Here is a 15,055-nt window from a genome sequence, read left to right on the forward strand (position 1 = left end):
GAATAATAATAGAGACTAGACAATTAAAGGCGAGGCTTTAAATTGGAGTGTAACCTAAACAGGACTGCAGTAATATGCTCTGGTTAACATACATCTGGATCTGACTTTTAAATGATAACACAGTTCTACAGGTGCTACTTATGTAACACTCAAATGAAAGACCAGCATCAAGAGCAGCCAGAAATTTGCCAACATAAAAAAAAAAACAAAACATGAAAACAATCACCAACATTGTTTCCATGATAGTCAACCAGTGGAAAATGTAAAACCTTAAAAATGTTTTGGTTAGACTAAAAATAGAGATTCCTTTCTTCATATAATGTTACAAATATTCATGCACAGCTACCAAACGTCAAATAAGGAGTGTGATCTCCCTATTCTAAGTTGTCCTGCAGAATGACAAGATTTTAAGCCTGGAAATCAAGTGAGAACATAAAGAAGCTCTGTTTTCACAAAGTGCTGGATATGACTGATGTTAAGGTGTTAAATATACATTTTCATGCTTGGTGAGGTCCATTACTCGACCTGAACTGCTCTTCTATTGTCAAAACAAACACCAGGAGATAAAACCTTGCATCATGTGTGTATGTGTTAAAAAGACACGACCAACATTTGATGCATAGGTGCCTGGCCTGAGCTCTTCACACGTACCATAAACCCTTTCAGGAGGGAGCCAGCTGAGAGAGAACACTGAAATACCTCCTTAAGTTTTTTTTTTAATAACACATTCAGCACACTCATAAAACACTTTATCCTGTGCGCATGTGGGCACTTTTGCACCGCTTTCGGGGTCTTTGTATGGTTGCAAAGTGGGCTGAGCGAAACCCTCAGAAACGTTTCTCCGCCTCCATGTGCAGCTTCAACTTCATTACAGCTCTCAGACTGATCGGACGCACTGTTTCTCTGCTCTGAGAGTGCATTTGGAAGTTGTTGTTGTTTTTTTTAAAACCTGATATGAAGTAAAATTTGCACTGCATCCAGTGAAGCATTGTGTTTTTTTTGTTTTTTTTTGCTGCACAAAAGAAACGCTTGTGGAAACAAGAAGCACATATGGACACTTATAGAGACTTTTTCCAATAGGGATATGGTCTCAGTCTAGACCTTTTTTTGCCGTAGTTTTTTTTTTATTGTTTTTTTTTCTTCCTCGGTTTGACTACCTCCTTTAGATCAGACAATGCGAGTAACAGTGTTATCTGCCGTTCTCTTGCTCTGCGTCAGGACCCTTGTCCGTGCCGAACCCAAGCCCAAAACCTGCCCTGCCCGCTGCGATGTGAGCGCGTGCCCGAGCCCGAGCTGCCCGAGCGGGTACGTGCCGGACCGCTGCGGCTGCTGCCTCGTGTGCGCGCGCGCCGAAGGGGAATCTTGCGGGCGCGCGCACGACCTGCCCTGCGGCGACGGGCTCGAGTGCAAGCATCCGGCCGGGAAGCGGCTCTCCAAGGGCGTTTGTCAGTGCCGCTACGGAGCCAAGGTGTGCGCCAGCGACGGCAACACGTACGCCAACGTGTGCCAGCTTAAAGCCGCCAGCCGCAAAGCACTGCAGCAAGGCCTGCCGGGACTGAGCTCCGTGCAAAAGGGGCCATGCGAGACTGGCCGAGGTAAGCTATTGCTCTGTCACAGCAAATAAGTGTGCACAGTGAGCTAAAAGCACACCAATGTTTAAAACTTACTTTTGCAGAAGCGTTTTGTACTCCTCATTATTGATAAGTGAATGACACATGATGATATTGCTGCATATTATAGTTGCTCAATAGTTTTTACGACTTTTGGTCACACGACCTTCTTTCATTACGCATGCAAGAATTGCTCAACACTGATGGACATATTGGAGCTCGTGAGTGTGGCGTTTTAATAGGTGGTTGCTGCCACCCCTTTCCCATCAACGTGACCCAGCTCTCAGATGAACCTGCACAGCTATCCTCTCCTGCCCAAACAAAAGTCCAGTTCATGGAGATTGATCTAATCTAGCTGACTGGGCTGAATCAAACCAAAAATCTAGGCACCTTGTCTTGTTTTAGTCAACGTGACTATCTCATTGCTAAGATCAGGGTTATACGATGAGTTCTATTAGGCCAAGCTTCACCTCCTGGACTGGGTATTGCAGCAAGAACTAACCTGTAAGATTTGGTCAATACGAACTTTAAGTTCATGTGCTGCAAGCTGTGATCACAGGATAACAGAGAGCATATAAAACAAAACCACTGCTGTGAAATTGATAAAGTTTGAACCACCGTATTAAATATGCTTATGATTTATTAAAATCTTTACTGATTGATTGGCTTTTTTTTTTGTGCATATGGCAACGTTCAGTTACATCAGGATTGCAAAGTCCATTAGTGCGAAAATTACTAACAATCCATAGGATATATTATCCATTCCAATTGTCAGAGGAGCAGAGAGCAATCATTTGTGGTATCAAATAAGGCACACTATAATTTATTTAAAAAATGTCTCTGCCAAGAACCAGATCTTTCTGTGGGATTCTTTTTTTTTTTTTTTTTTTTTTTTTTAAAGACTTGTGGTTTAGTAGTGTCTCCAGCCAGTCTCGTTTTTTTGACAGCCTCCAGGGAGACATCCTACAGATCCAACCTCACACACCAGAAATCACTACCAAACAGTTAAATTCAATAAAGTATCTTGTATATCTTCAGACATTTATGAGTGCACTTGTTATGTCTAGCTGCTAGATATTTTACCCAAAGTTACAGACTTTTCTGACTCTTTTACACAAAAGCGTCTAGCATAGTGGCTTGAATTAACAGCCTCCCAGGGCATGTAAAACATCATAACTCAGAAATTAGCTTCACTTACAGCTGGCAGCTGTAGAGTCATCATATGAGGAGGCAGTTAGAATACAGAAGGTCATTGTGCGCTCCAGACTAGACGTGAATTTGCAGGTGAATCTGAGAGCAAGCTGAACTTTTGGCTCGATCTCTGAACAGCTCCAAAACAAAGACGTAACCTTTTTTTGAACAACCATTAAAGAGAGACAGGAAGTAAACAAGAATTAGTACCGCTGTTTTAGCCACAAAGAAAGATCGCCCGAGCTGTTAACCAGACACTGCTTCCATGATTGCTGACAGATGAAAATCACTTTATTTGTGTGTGAGACCTGGGCCAGCAATATGGGTCAAATCTTAACATTAAACAAACCAATTACCTCATGTCAGTACAGAAGCTTAACAAGAAGCTTAACAAGAAGGCTGTTTGAATGGGTTTATCAAATCCTTCCCGACCTCGATCTAATTTCGATATACACTTGAGAATGTTAGTGTGAAGACTTCTTGTGTGTCTGCTTTCTGGTGGCCAGAAACGGACTAATTTCTCAGGAAGAGGTGTCTGACTGACAAACCACATTAAATCTACTTACTGTTTTAAACAAAACTTGGGAAATCTTCATTCTTTCATTCACCCTTTCAATTTCAAATCGTATATTCATTTGACTTTCCAGGAAAAGGAGAAGTGAAAATCAGCCAAGCTAAACAGTTCCAGTGAGCTTTCAGAGTGACCGTTTCTGTGTTTAATCTCCTTATAAACATACCAAAATTTCATTAGTCATAATTTCCTGTACAACTAATACTCTGAAATGGTAAGGATTAACAGTGATTTTATCATTAGTGTATCAAATATCCCATGACCATGCATCCTTCTATCATGGTAGTCAAGCATGTGCCATCAGATGGACCACTAATGTATGGTCTTGCCCTCAAGCCAGACTGGAAAAACAGACCAGAGAGTCAGAAGAGATCATTTTGGAAAGCTTATGGAATTTTCTTTCACCATCAGTAAATAGCTAATGCATGGCTGACTGTGCAAAGTCTCAGGTTTTCTTTTACAGTCTTTAATAGAGCAACCTCAAAGAGGATACACATTGGAAATGGAATGGAGGGTTGGCTGACTTGGCCACAGTAACCCAAATGATCTTAATGCTGCAATTCCCCAGGCCATGTCTAAGTGATATAGTTACCCTGGAATGTGTCTTTAAATGAGGTTGCTTGATGTGATTAATGATAAACAACTACAAGTGATTTACTGCACAGTTATGATGATTTTCAGCGAGCAATCCGTAATTTATACTTTAACCAGATTTCCATTTACTCCCCTTTGTTCTTTTCCTGCACAGCAAATACTGAACTCAAACCAAAAGAGCAACCAATGAAATGTAAACCTCTGGGTTGGTGTTAGAGGCCACAGTTAGATGGTATTAAGTGGTTGTAAATTTGTACTGTAAATGTTATACTGTTAGAAATGTATACTGTGAGACACACAAGTTTAGTTATGAGGTTATAAAGACGGGTGTGCCGCTAGATCCCTGAGCTAAAGTGCATGTGCCAAGGCGTTCACAGGAAACAACCGATGGCTTTGGTGCAATCTTTGTGCAGAAAATAACATTGTCTAATTACTGCACTTTTACATACCCAGGACTCAGATGCTTGCACACACACACAGTATCCTCAAAACTTTTAGGTTCTTCTAATTAAAAAGGCAAATAGCAAACAAAGCAAACCTGACATCAAATATCAAAAATATCCAGAATTTCCATATATGTTTCCTATTCAAATACACACACACACACACACACACACACACACACACACACACACACACACTGCTAAATTTGACTAAAGTCACCTGCTGGTTTTGATGCAATTACAGACAAGCAGTTCCTGTATTCCTGTATAAAAATACTTTACCACAGCATTGCCCTCTGGTACTGAAATAAAGATAGCCTCCTACCTATAAATGCTAAAAAGTTTTGTTAATGACTGCTGTTTTATTAGCATACACATTAAGGGTTATAAAATGTTCCGGAAAGCTGTTTACACCAACTGTTTATTCGCGGCTATCATGGCCTGTGTTGAAATTCTGTAAAGCTGCTTTGAGATCAGTAGCATGAGTGAACTACTTCCAGCCTTCTATAAAAAACACAGTTGTGTGTGCTTATTAACATGACAAATTCTTCCTGCTAGTATAGGTCCCACACAACCCAACAGCCCGAGGTATAAATTCAACTTCATTGCTGATGTGGTGGAAAAGATCGCCCCAGCTGTGGTTCATGTGGAACTCTTTCTAAGGTAAGTGCTGCATCTGATTTACTGTACAGGCCAAATTGACTCCAAAAATATGCATTCAAGTTAAAACAAAGGAAGCAAAGATGAAGCAATTGTTCTGTTCCTGGTCTTAAAAGAATCTGTGCACGTGGCAGGCATGGACAATTTATTTTCACATGCAGCAGAAATCAGTCTGGTCTACAGCAGTTGTACATTTTTTTTAGAATCGTTTTCATGAAGAGTGTGGAAATGTGACTAACCTGAAGGTGTGCAAACACTTGAGCTATTATGCCTGCTGAGACACTCAGGATGAGCACAGCTGTTTCTCACCAAGTCTGCTTATTTATAGATACTTGACAAAAAAGATGTTAAGTACAAACACGAGAGTCAACAGGCAGACAGTTTCCACTCACCAAAACCCTGACTCCTTAACATCATGAATCACTGTTTTTTTCCACTGTGTTTCTGCTTTTTTGTGCCTGTAAGTGTGTGTATTTTATTTCACTGTAGTTTTCTGCATCCTGGATACATAAAAAATACCCCAAAATTATGTCTAGTATGTGAGCAATAATGTAACCTTTTGCCAGATAAATTGAATTAATCTAATGAAGTTTTAACCTTTAACTTGTAGCCACCCACTCTTTGGCCGGACTGTACCACTGTCAAGCGGCTCAGGCTTTGTGATTTCAGAGACTGGGCTGATTGTTACAAATGCTCATGTTGTGTCCACCACCACGCCTGTGTCAGGACATCAGCAACTCAAAGTGCAGATGCATAATGGAGACGTATACGACGCTACGATTAAAGACATTGATAAAAAGTCGGACATCGCCACCATTAAAACCAACCCGAAGGTGAATACTGTATGACACTATTATTGGTTTAAAAATTCCTTTTTTTCTGTCTCCTGAATAGATGTCATCTTTATGAATCAAGCTATCCAACTCCTTAGCGCACATGCAGTCATGTGCTCAGAATTATGGTACAATAGCAAAATCCCAACATCATATATCTGTGACCTGGAGTTATAACAAAAATAGTCCATGCTGCCTCTTTGCTGTCAATCATATTGATTTTAGTGCTTGATGTCTGTGAGGTTATGCATGCTGAAGATTGCAGGTCATGCTTTTTTTTCGACTGTGTGGCACAGCTTGAGTAGCAGTTTGAAAAAAAAAATGCTGTTGGCTGGATTCACCTATCTTGACCGTAGCACATATTAGCACTGCTCATCATAGTGTGTAAGAATTGGCAAATGATCAGATTGGAAAAGAATGGAAGTACAAGTTTTCTCTTACCTCAAATGTAGGTGATTAGCTACTTATCTTATATTCAGTATCTTAAAATAGTTCCCATAATGTGATTAAAGTTAATGAAGCCAACAAAGTGAGGGGAACAAAGTTTATATACTTCAGTTAAGCATCAAACAAAGCTGCATAACTAAGACTTTGGTAGGATAAGTACTTACATTGGTACACTAACAGTGCAATTAGATACACTAGTCATTCATTCATCCGTTCATTCATTCTCCTTTGGCTTTTCCTGGTGACAGTTACTGTGGCAGTAACTGCAGATCCTTCTGGGAGATTCTCAGCACATGTAAGCCAACAGTGAGATATAATCTCTCAAGTTGGCCCCGGGTCTTACCTAGAATAAAAGTTAAAATAAATATACAAATGGGGACACTATCATTAATGAAATCAATGCAAACCTACAGCTTAGAATTTAAGCTTTACGACTTCTTCTTCTGTCTGATAGTTTCAAGTTATAGAAAACTTTAAGCTGGCTGCTGTAACTGTTTATATCCATGCAATGTCCCTTTGTTCCTGTTTATAGATAACATTATTATGTACAGATGTGGTGTCAGAAACCACATCTGTAATCATGAAGATTACTGTATTTTTTGTCGCGACATTAGTCTTGTGTCTCTAGGACAAACCAAAACAGGCACCAAATATGTTTTAGCAGCTTACAGACTACACCCAGTGTGAAACTTTGTATAAGTACATTTTTTGTTTAAAAGATATGCACAACACTACCCACAGTAGTTTATCCATCTTGTTTTCTTTACCTGTTTTCTCTCTTGTTCTTTTTTACTGCACAGAAAAAACTGGCAGTCTTGTTGCTGGGTCATTCAGCAGACTTGCGGCCTGGGGAGTTTGTGGTCGCTATTGGGAGTCCATTTGCTTTGCAGAACACAGTGACCACAGGAATCGTCAGCACGGCTCAAAGAGATGGCAAAGAACTGGGTATCCGGGACTCAGACATGGATTACATACAGACTGATGCAATCATAAATGTGAGCCAAATGAGACTGCATTTGAGTATCTGATCATAATGATCTTTAAACTTATCTAAAAAAACATGTGTTTTTTCCTTAAGTATGGGAATTCTGGTGGCCCCCTTGTCAACCTGGTAAGCTTTTAATATGCATACAAGCACATTAAATACTACTATAATTGTTCCACCATTCTAACCTTTATGTTGGTCTTGATGTGGTATTAGGATGGAGAGGTCATTGGAATCAACACTCTAAAGGTAGCAGCAGGGATCTCCTTTGCTATTCCTTCAGACAGAATAACCCTTTTCCTCAATGACTCCATGGGAAAGCAAAGCAAAGGTACATCAACATTTAATGTGTAGTCACATATTATAAATTGTGCTGATTTAAGGTTAATACATTTTTGCATTTTTATTTTTTTGCAAGGTTTAGTTTTGTTGTTTCATTGTTTTTCTGCTTCATTCTTACAGAAATGAAATCAGTAAAGAAGCGTTTCATTGGAATTCGCATGCTCACTATCACTGAAGCGTGAGTGTTTTTAATATCTTTGATTTATACACTATATAAAGATGCGTACATTCTGGCAGCGTCCCAACGTATCCTAGCGCATATGATGCTACATTTGCCTGCCGTGTGAAAATGTAAATATTTTTTACATTTTGTCATATCGGTATTGTCATCATAAGATAATAAGAATCGTAGGTCGAACCATCATAACTCAGCGATCTGTATAAGGTCCATAAAAGCAGGATCTGCCAAGGATGGTGTGGAATCTCTTCACTGGCCTTTGGAACCCTGAATGCGCACTAGGCATTCTTGTCCACCATGAGTGCCTTACCTCACTAACGTTTTTTTTTTTTTTTTGTGAATGATTGAACTCAAACACCTGCTATAGTTACTATTAAGAGTTTAGGAGTTTAGCCCCAAAATCCCACACAAATAATCGTGACCCCACATCACACCTTTACACTATAATGATATCCACATAAAGGTTTTTTAGTGTTTTTGGTGTGTTCAGCACACTTCTGCTTTCTGCAGTCTTGTAGAGGAGCTGAAGCAGCAGAACCCAGACTTTCCTGATGTTATCAGTGGAATCTACGTCCATGAGGTGGTTCCGCACTCTCCTGCTCAAAAGTAAGTATCGACCGGGCGCATGCTGCTTACCCGATGTGAATTTAGTTTTGTTATAAACTTTTTTACTTATTATAGTAAAGATCCTTTACTGGATGTTCAGTATTTGCAAAGTCAGTAATGCCCAGTGTTGACAACAACAAATAACATTATGTATCTATCTTAGATAAACCGATAAAAAAGGCAATAATTATTTCAACTGTATCGACCAGTTCTCCATTTTCCAGGTTTTTTCCAGACTGACACATGCTGTAGGTAATCAGCAGTGAGCATGTAATGTAAATACTCTTCGAGATAATATCAGAATTTAGAAAAATAAACTATGGGAACCAACCCCAGCCACTCTTAGTGCCGGTCCCAAGCCCGGATAAATGGGGAGGGTTGCGTTAGGAAGGGCATCCAGCGTAAAAACACGTGCCAAATCGAACATGCGGATCATGAATACGGATGATCCGCTGTGGCGACCCCTAATGGGAGAAGCCAAAAGAAAGTTTTAAAATCATTCTGATAAGATGGTTAACACTGCTGCAATAAATTAGATATAATGTTCCTGTTTCATAAATGAATGGAGATAATTAAAGGATCACAGTGCCACAAAAAGACCACAAAGTAATACAATATCCTTTGTGTGCTCATTTCTAGAGGCGGAATAAAGGATGGCGACATCATTGTAAAGCTGAATGGCCGACCGTTAACTAGCACCAGTGAGCTAAAGGAGGCTTTGATGGAGGACACAGCTCTGCTGCTGGAAGTCCGCAGAGGCAACGATGACCTGCTGTTCAACATCGAGCCTGATGTTATCATGCAGTGACAAATGTACGTACCTTACCATTTACGATGGTAATGCAAGGATAAACAGGTGAACAAGGATGCACACAGACATCCACAGACAATACCATGAACCCTAAAAACACAGCTGAGCAGGATTTTCCTCATTGTGTTTTGTCGCCAAAATACTGTACATACCGGGGAAGATAAAAAGTCTTGTATTATGGTAAATAAAGAAATGTATAGTACTGTACTGCTTTTTAAAAAAAAACGATGCTGGTATTATTGAAAAGCAGCTAAAGTTGTGCCTGAGACCATTCTAAAGGCCAGGGTAAAGCAGAGTAGAGATGGCTAGTATGTCATCTTCATATTAACGTATGTCACGACATTACAGTAAAAAAATACTGGGAAACAAAATCAAACATGCTATGCATAAGCACATTGTTCTATAAAATGTGACCAACACATCCTAATGCTGTTTGCTTTATAATTGTCTTTTGATGCTTGATATCTACTTTTGTAATAAATGTAAGCAATTTTTAACTTTGAGTCAAAATGTTTACAATCACATCTGCTGGTTCATACCAATAAAAGCAGAATTTCTGAACATGTGATCCAGTCTGGTCAGGTTGGTTTTCCTTGTGTTTATTAAAAGGTGTAATGGAAGTATTAGGATCAGACACTGTTAGGTTATAGTCTGTTAAAGCAGACGCACAAGGCTTCACTTTTCAACTTTTACCAGATGAGGTATGTGGCGTAGTCGATTGAATATTGAAATATTTAGTTGATGAGGACTCTACCTTTTTAAAGGTTTATTTCATCACTAAGCATGGAAATGAAATTAGAAACTCGATGCTGCACAATTTCAATTGTTTTCAGAACATACAGATATATTTGACATTTTTATTTTATATATATAAGCAGTTTTAAACATCGCAGCCTTGATTAAAATAAATCATTTACTGAAGATAAATGAATGAGTGTAAATGTGTCATGCCACAGCATGCAAAGCAAGAATACATTTACAAAGATTTTTTTAAGGGTTTAATTTCCCAGGAAATTTTCAATGACATGAAGATGAGAGAAAAGTGTTTCACATTTGCTGACAACCTCAACATTAAGATCAAGAATACAGCAACTTATACCTCCTTTAACCACTGGGATTTTCCTGCTAAAAGCAAAGTAAAATAAATACTTTTGGGTAGCCTGTTATCATAACAGATCAGGAGGGAAGAAGGCAAAATATGCAGTCTCAGTGGCATTCCATTTTCTTTCCAGGAGCTCACTAATATTTCCAGTACTTTTAATCCATTTACTCATTTGCCAGATGTTTTTCCAAAAGAAATTACAGGCAATACATTTTCAGGTTTTGCTGCAAAAGTGAAAATCTCAAAAAAATAAAAAAATAAATAAACACGTTGTTCAAGCTCATTAACTTCAAATAGGCCATCCTGAAGTAAATCCATGTCAGCCTTTAGCTACGCCAGGTTCAAACCATAATATCTATTTTTTTACCTTCCCTAACAAAACCAATGTAAAGTGCTAAATTTTGTTTATCCTTAAAACATGGTCATAAGATATTTTGTGACCTCAAACATGACCATATTTAGTGCACCAGATGCTAAACACTGATTCAGACACTCACATTAAACTATACTGTTTAACTTGGCTTAGAGTCTAAACGCTTGAGTCATCCATAACTGCAATTCGAAGACCAACCTACAATTTGTGTATGCATTTGGAATGATGTGGTTAGAGAGAGTTTTGAAAGAGGAGACATGGCCTTGGTTAGGAGGAAGGCTGTCTGTTTAATGCAAGCGAATACGTCACCTTTGTATACAAGCACAGGACTGTGAACAGTCTACACACTTAAACTCGCTCTCACTCAGAGGAGACAATATGAGGGAAAAGGAAAAAAAATCTTTTATTTATCACCCATCACAAAATGCAGAGGGTTTACACAGGGGTATCGGAGGTTGGACACACAAAACATTTACACATACATATGACTGGTTGTGTATAGTATTCTGAAAATGTTTATCATTTTTGCAAACCTCTTTTAAACGTTTGGTGAACTTGAACACAAACATAGTAGTCTGGTATTTTAATTAATCTTTTCTCCTACCCATAAGACCACCATGCAGACAATGAACCATGCCACAAGTAAATAAACATAGGTATACGATTTAAAAACTGAACTGATCGCCATCCTGAAGCCTGAGGAGCTTTCTAAACAAGCATGCTGTAAAATTGCAGTGGACAGTGTGTGTTGGTGTGGGGAGGAGTGTAAACTGATCTGCTGTCGAAACAAAAACACAGACTTGGCAATGAAGTGAACGTGGTTGTCCAGGATCATCTCTAGAGCCTTCACATGAATGAGTGGAATGTAGACACATACATAAACACACGCCATGGGAGACAGCACAATACAATGGAAAAAGAAATAGAACCAGAGAAGGAGCTATATGCAACGCAGACAGAGATGGACTAATATCAGTTGTCGTCCTATGAATGACTTGTTTGTCATTGAGTCAGTGTTGCTGATGCAAAATAGCCCTTCGTTACCAAACACCAAGTAACTGAATAAGGATACAAATATGAATCATTTGCAAACTGTTCAACATTAAACTGTTGGTTACTTTAAAACTAACCTTCGTTCTGGGAGATCACAGGGACAAGGATGTGAATATTTGATCTGTTAACTGGTTGCATATATCAGATTTATTGCATTACTCGGCCAGAGAAAAGCTGTTGCTATTAAACATTGTTTACTTAATCAACTGAGTCGGTGTTATAGTGAAGGAGATCACATAGACCAATTGATGGAAGGTTTGCGTAGAAATTTCATGCTCCCTTGTAAAAGTATTTATTTTTATTTTTTAAATACCAATATACAGTAGTTTATTTTGATACATGATGTGGCTGCTGTATTTTGTAGTTTATTTTGATACACTTAAAGTTCAGCTATTTCATATTTTATTTAAAAAAACATTTTGATGCATTTTTTGCCCAACCCTGAGGGCCAGGTGGTGTCTAAGGAATGCGCCATCTGTGCTACTTTAATAAGCCCTAGACTATGGAAAAGTAAAACTGCTGTTGACTCAAGATGCACTCATGCTTAGAGGTAAATTGAAAAATCTCATTCAACAGCAGAGTTTGGTATTCTACCTTAGTTAAAACACCTGATGCCAATCCACAACTCAACAACCTCATAGAACTAAAGCAGGAAAACCACAACGTTTCAAACATTTTGTGGGGCTGTCGCCTTCCATGATTTCAGTTTGGAATCGAAAATGTGACTCTGAAGTGATGTGATTTATGAGTTTTACTTGTTCATGAAGCTAATTTCTTAGGCTACTGAGTAACGATATTTAGAATATAAACCATTATTCCTTAGAAAATGGTACAAATAGTTTGTAATATTTTTTCTTCTTCTTCTTTCGGCTTCTCCAATAAGGGGTCGCCACAGCGGATCATCCGCCTTTATACCCCTCTGTCCTCTACATCTGCCTCTTTTGACCCGACTACCTGCATGTTTTCTCTCACCACATACATAAACCACCTCCATGGTCTTCCTCTTTTCCTCCTTCCTGGTGGCTCCATCCTCAGCATTCTTCTACCGATATACCCAATGTCCCTCCTCTGCACATGTCCAAACCATCTCAATCGAGCCTCCCTTACCGTGTCTCCAAAACGTCCTACATGCGCTGTCCCTCTAATAAAACTCATGTCTAATCTTCTCCATCCTCGTCACTCCCAACGAAAACCTCAACATCTTCAGCTCTGCTACCTCCAGCTCCACCTCCTGTCTTTTACTCAATGCCACTGTCTCTAATCCATACAACATCGCAGGTCTCACCACAGTCCTATAAACTTTCCCTTTCACTCTCACAGATACTCTTCTATCACAAATCACTCCTGCCACTCTTCTCCACCCACTCCACCCTGCCTGCAGTCAAACCTCTACCTTGAAACAGTCTGTCGTGCCTACTGCACACTTCACTGCTGTCACACTGTCCTCATACATGTCCTGTACCACCGTCACACACTTCTCGGACACACCTGACTACCTTATACAATAGCACAACTCCTCTCTTGGCACCCTGTCGTAAGCGTTCTCCAAATCCACATACACACAATGCAACTCCTTCTGACCTTCTCTATACTCAATCAACATTCTCAAAGCAAATAATGCATCTGTGGTGCTCTTCCTCGGCATAAAATCATACTGTTGCTCACAGATGGTCATTTCCCTCAGCCTTGCTTCCACTAATCTTTCCCATAACTTCATTGTTTCACTGATCAACTTAATTCTCCTGTAGTTACCTCAGAAAATCTCCCTTGTTCTTAAAGATCAGTATCAGCACACTCCTTCTCCATTCCTCAGGCATCCTTTCCCCTTCCAAAATCCTGTTCAACAATCTTGTTAAAAACTCCACTGCCATCTCTCCTAAACATCTCTATGCTTCTACCGGTATGTTATCTGGTCCAACCGACTTTCCACTCTTCATCCTCTTAATTGCTGCTCTCACTTCCTCCTTACTAATCCTATCCACTTCCTGCTTCACCAACTCCACATCATCCAACCTTCTCTCTGTCATTTTCCTCGTTCATCAGCTGCTCAAAATACTCCCTCCATCTTCTCAACACACTCTCCTCAATAGTCAACACATTTTCATCTCCATCCTTTATTGCTCTAACTTGTAGCACATCCTTCCCAGCTCGGTCTCTCTGCCTGGCCAATCGGTACAAATCCTTTTCTCCTTCCTTAGTGTCCAACTTCTCATACAGCTCCTCATATGTCTTTTCCTTGGCTTTCGCCACCTCCCTCTTCACCTGCTGCCACATCTCCTTGTAGTAGAAGGTACTCGTACCTTCTACTTTTCTCATCAATCTGGCGATCCCAATTGTTTTGCCAACCTCTTTCTCCTTATGCTCTTCTGCACTTCCTCATTCCACCACCATGTCTTTGTGTCTTCCTTTCTATTTCCAGAGGTTACACCAAGTACTTTTCTAGCTGTCTCCCTGATCACTTCTGCAGTAGTCGCCCAATCATCCAGCACCTCTTCATCACCACCGAGCCCCTGTCTGACCTCTTCCCTGAACCTCACACTACAGTCTTTTGCCTTCAGTTTCCACAATCTTATTCTTCTTACAGTCTTCACTCTCCTTTTCTTCTTCACCTCCAAAACATCCTACAGACCACCATCCGATGCTGTCTAGCTACACTGTCCCCTGCCAACACCTTACAGTCTCCAATCTCCTTTAGGTTGCATCTTCTACATAGAACATATTCCACCTGTGTGCACCTTCCTCCTCTCTCATACGTCACCCTATGATCCTCCTTCTTTAAATAAGTGTTCACCACTGCTATTTCCATCCTTTTAGCAAAATCTACCACCATCTGTCCTTCCACATTCCTCTCCTTAAAGCCATACCTACCCATCACCTCCTCATTACCTGTTCCCTTCACCAACATGCTTATTTAAATCCGCCCCAATCACCAATTTATTGCTAGGTACACCTTCTACCACTTTATCCAACTCACTCCAGAATTTTTCCCTCCCCTCCAACTCACAACCCACTTGTGAAGCATAAGCACTGATGACATTTATCATCACCCCTTTAACTTCCAGCTTTACGTTGATTGAATTTCTCTTTTGTGATCCGCATATTTGATTTTCGCCACGTTTTACGCTGGATGCCCTTCATAACGCAACCCTCCCTATTTACCCGGGCTTAGGACCGGCACTAAGAGTGCATAATAATAATAATAATAATAATAATAATAATAATTTGTTTTTATTTATGTCAGAAACTTTCAAAAAGA

General features: G+C 39.7%; 1 protein-coding gene across 1 annotated transcript; it reads left to right on the forward strand.

Annotated features, from left to right (window-relative positions):
• Window positions 1-1,045: 1,045 nt before the first annotated feature.
• Window positions 1,046-9,839, forward strand: htra3b (HtrA serine peptidase 3b). The gene is given in 10 exon segments (XM_083542298.1): window positions 1,046-1,586; window positions 1,589-1,595; window positions 4,968-5,072; window positions 5,680-5,902; window positions 7,150-7,344; window positions 7,428-7,460; window positions 7,551-7,665; window positions 7,797-7,854; window positions 8,365-8,460; window positions 9,100-9,839. Coding segments are annotated over 10 exon segments (1,413 nt in total). The 5' UTR covers window positions 1,046-1,174; the 3' UTR covers window positions 9,269-9,839.
• The last annotated feature ends 5,216 nt before the right edge of the window (window positions 9,840-15,055 follow it).

This window comes from Silurus aristotelis, assembly GCF_946808225.1.
Source record: "Silurus aristotelis genome assembly, chromosome: 5".
In the NCBI taxonomy this organism is placed as follows: domain Eukaryota; kingdom Metazoa; phylum Chordata; class Actinopteri; order Siluriformes; family Siluridae; genus Silurus; species Silurus aristotelis.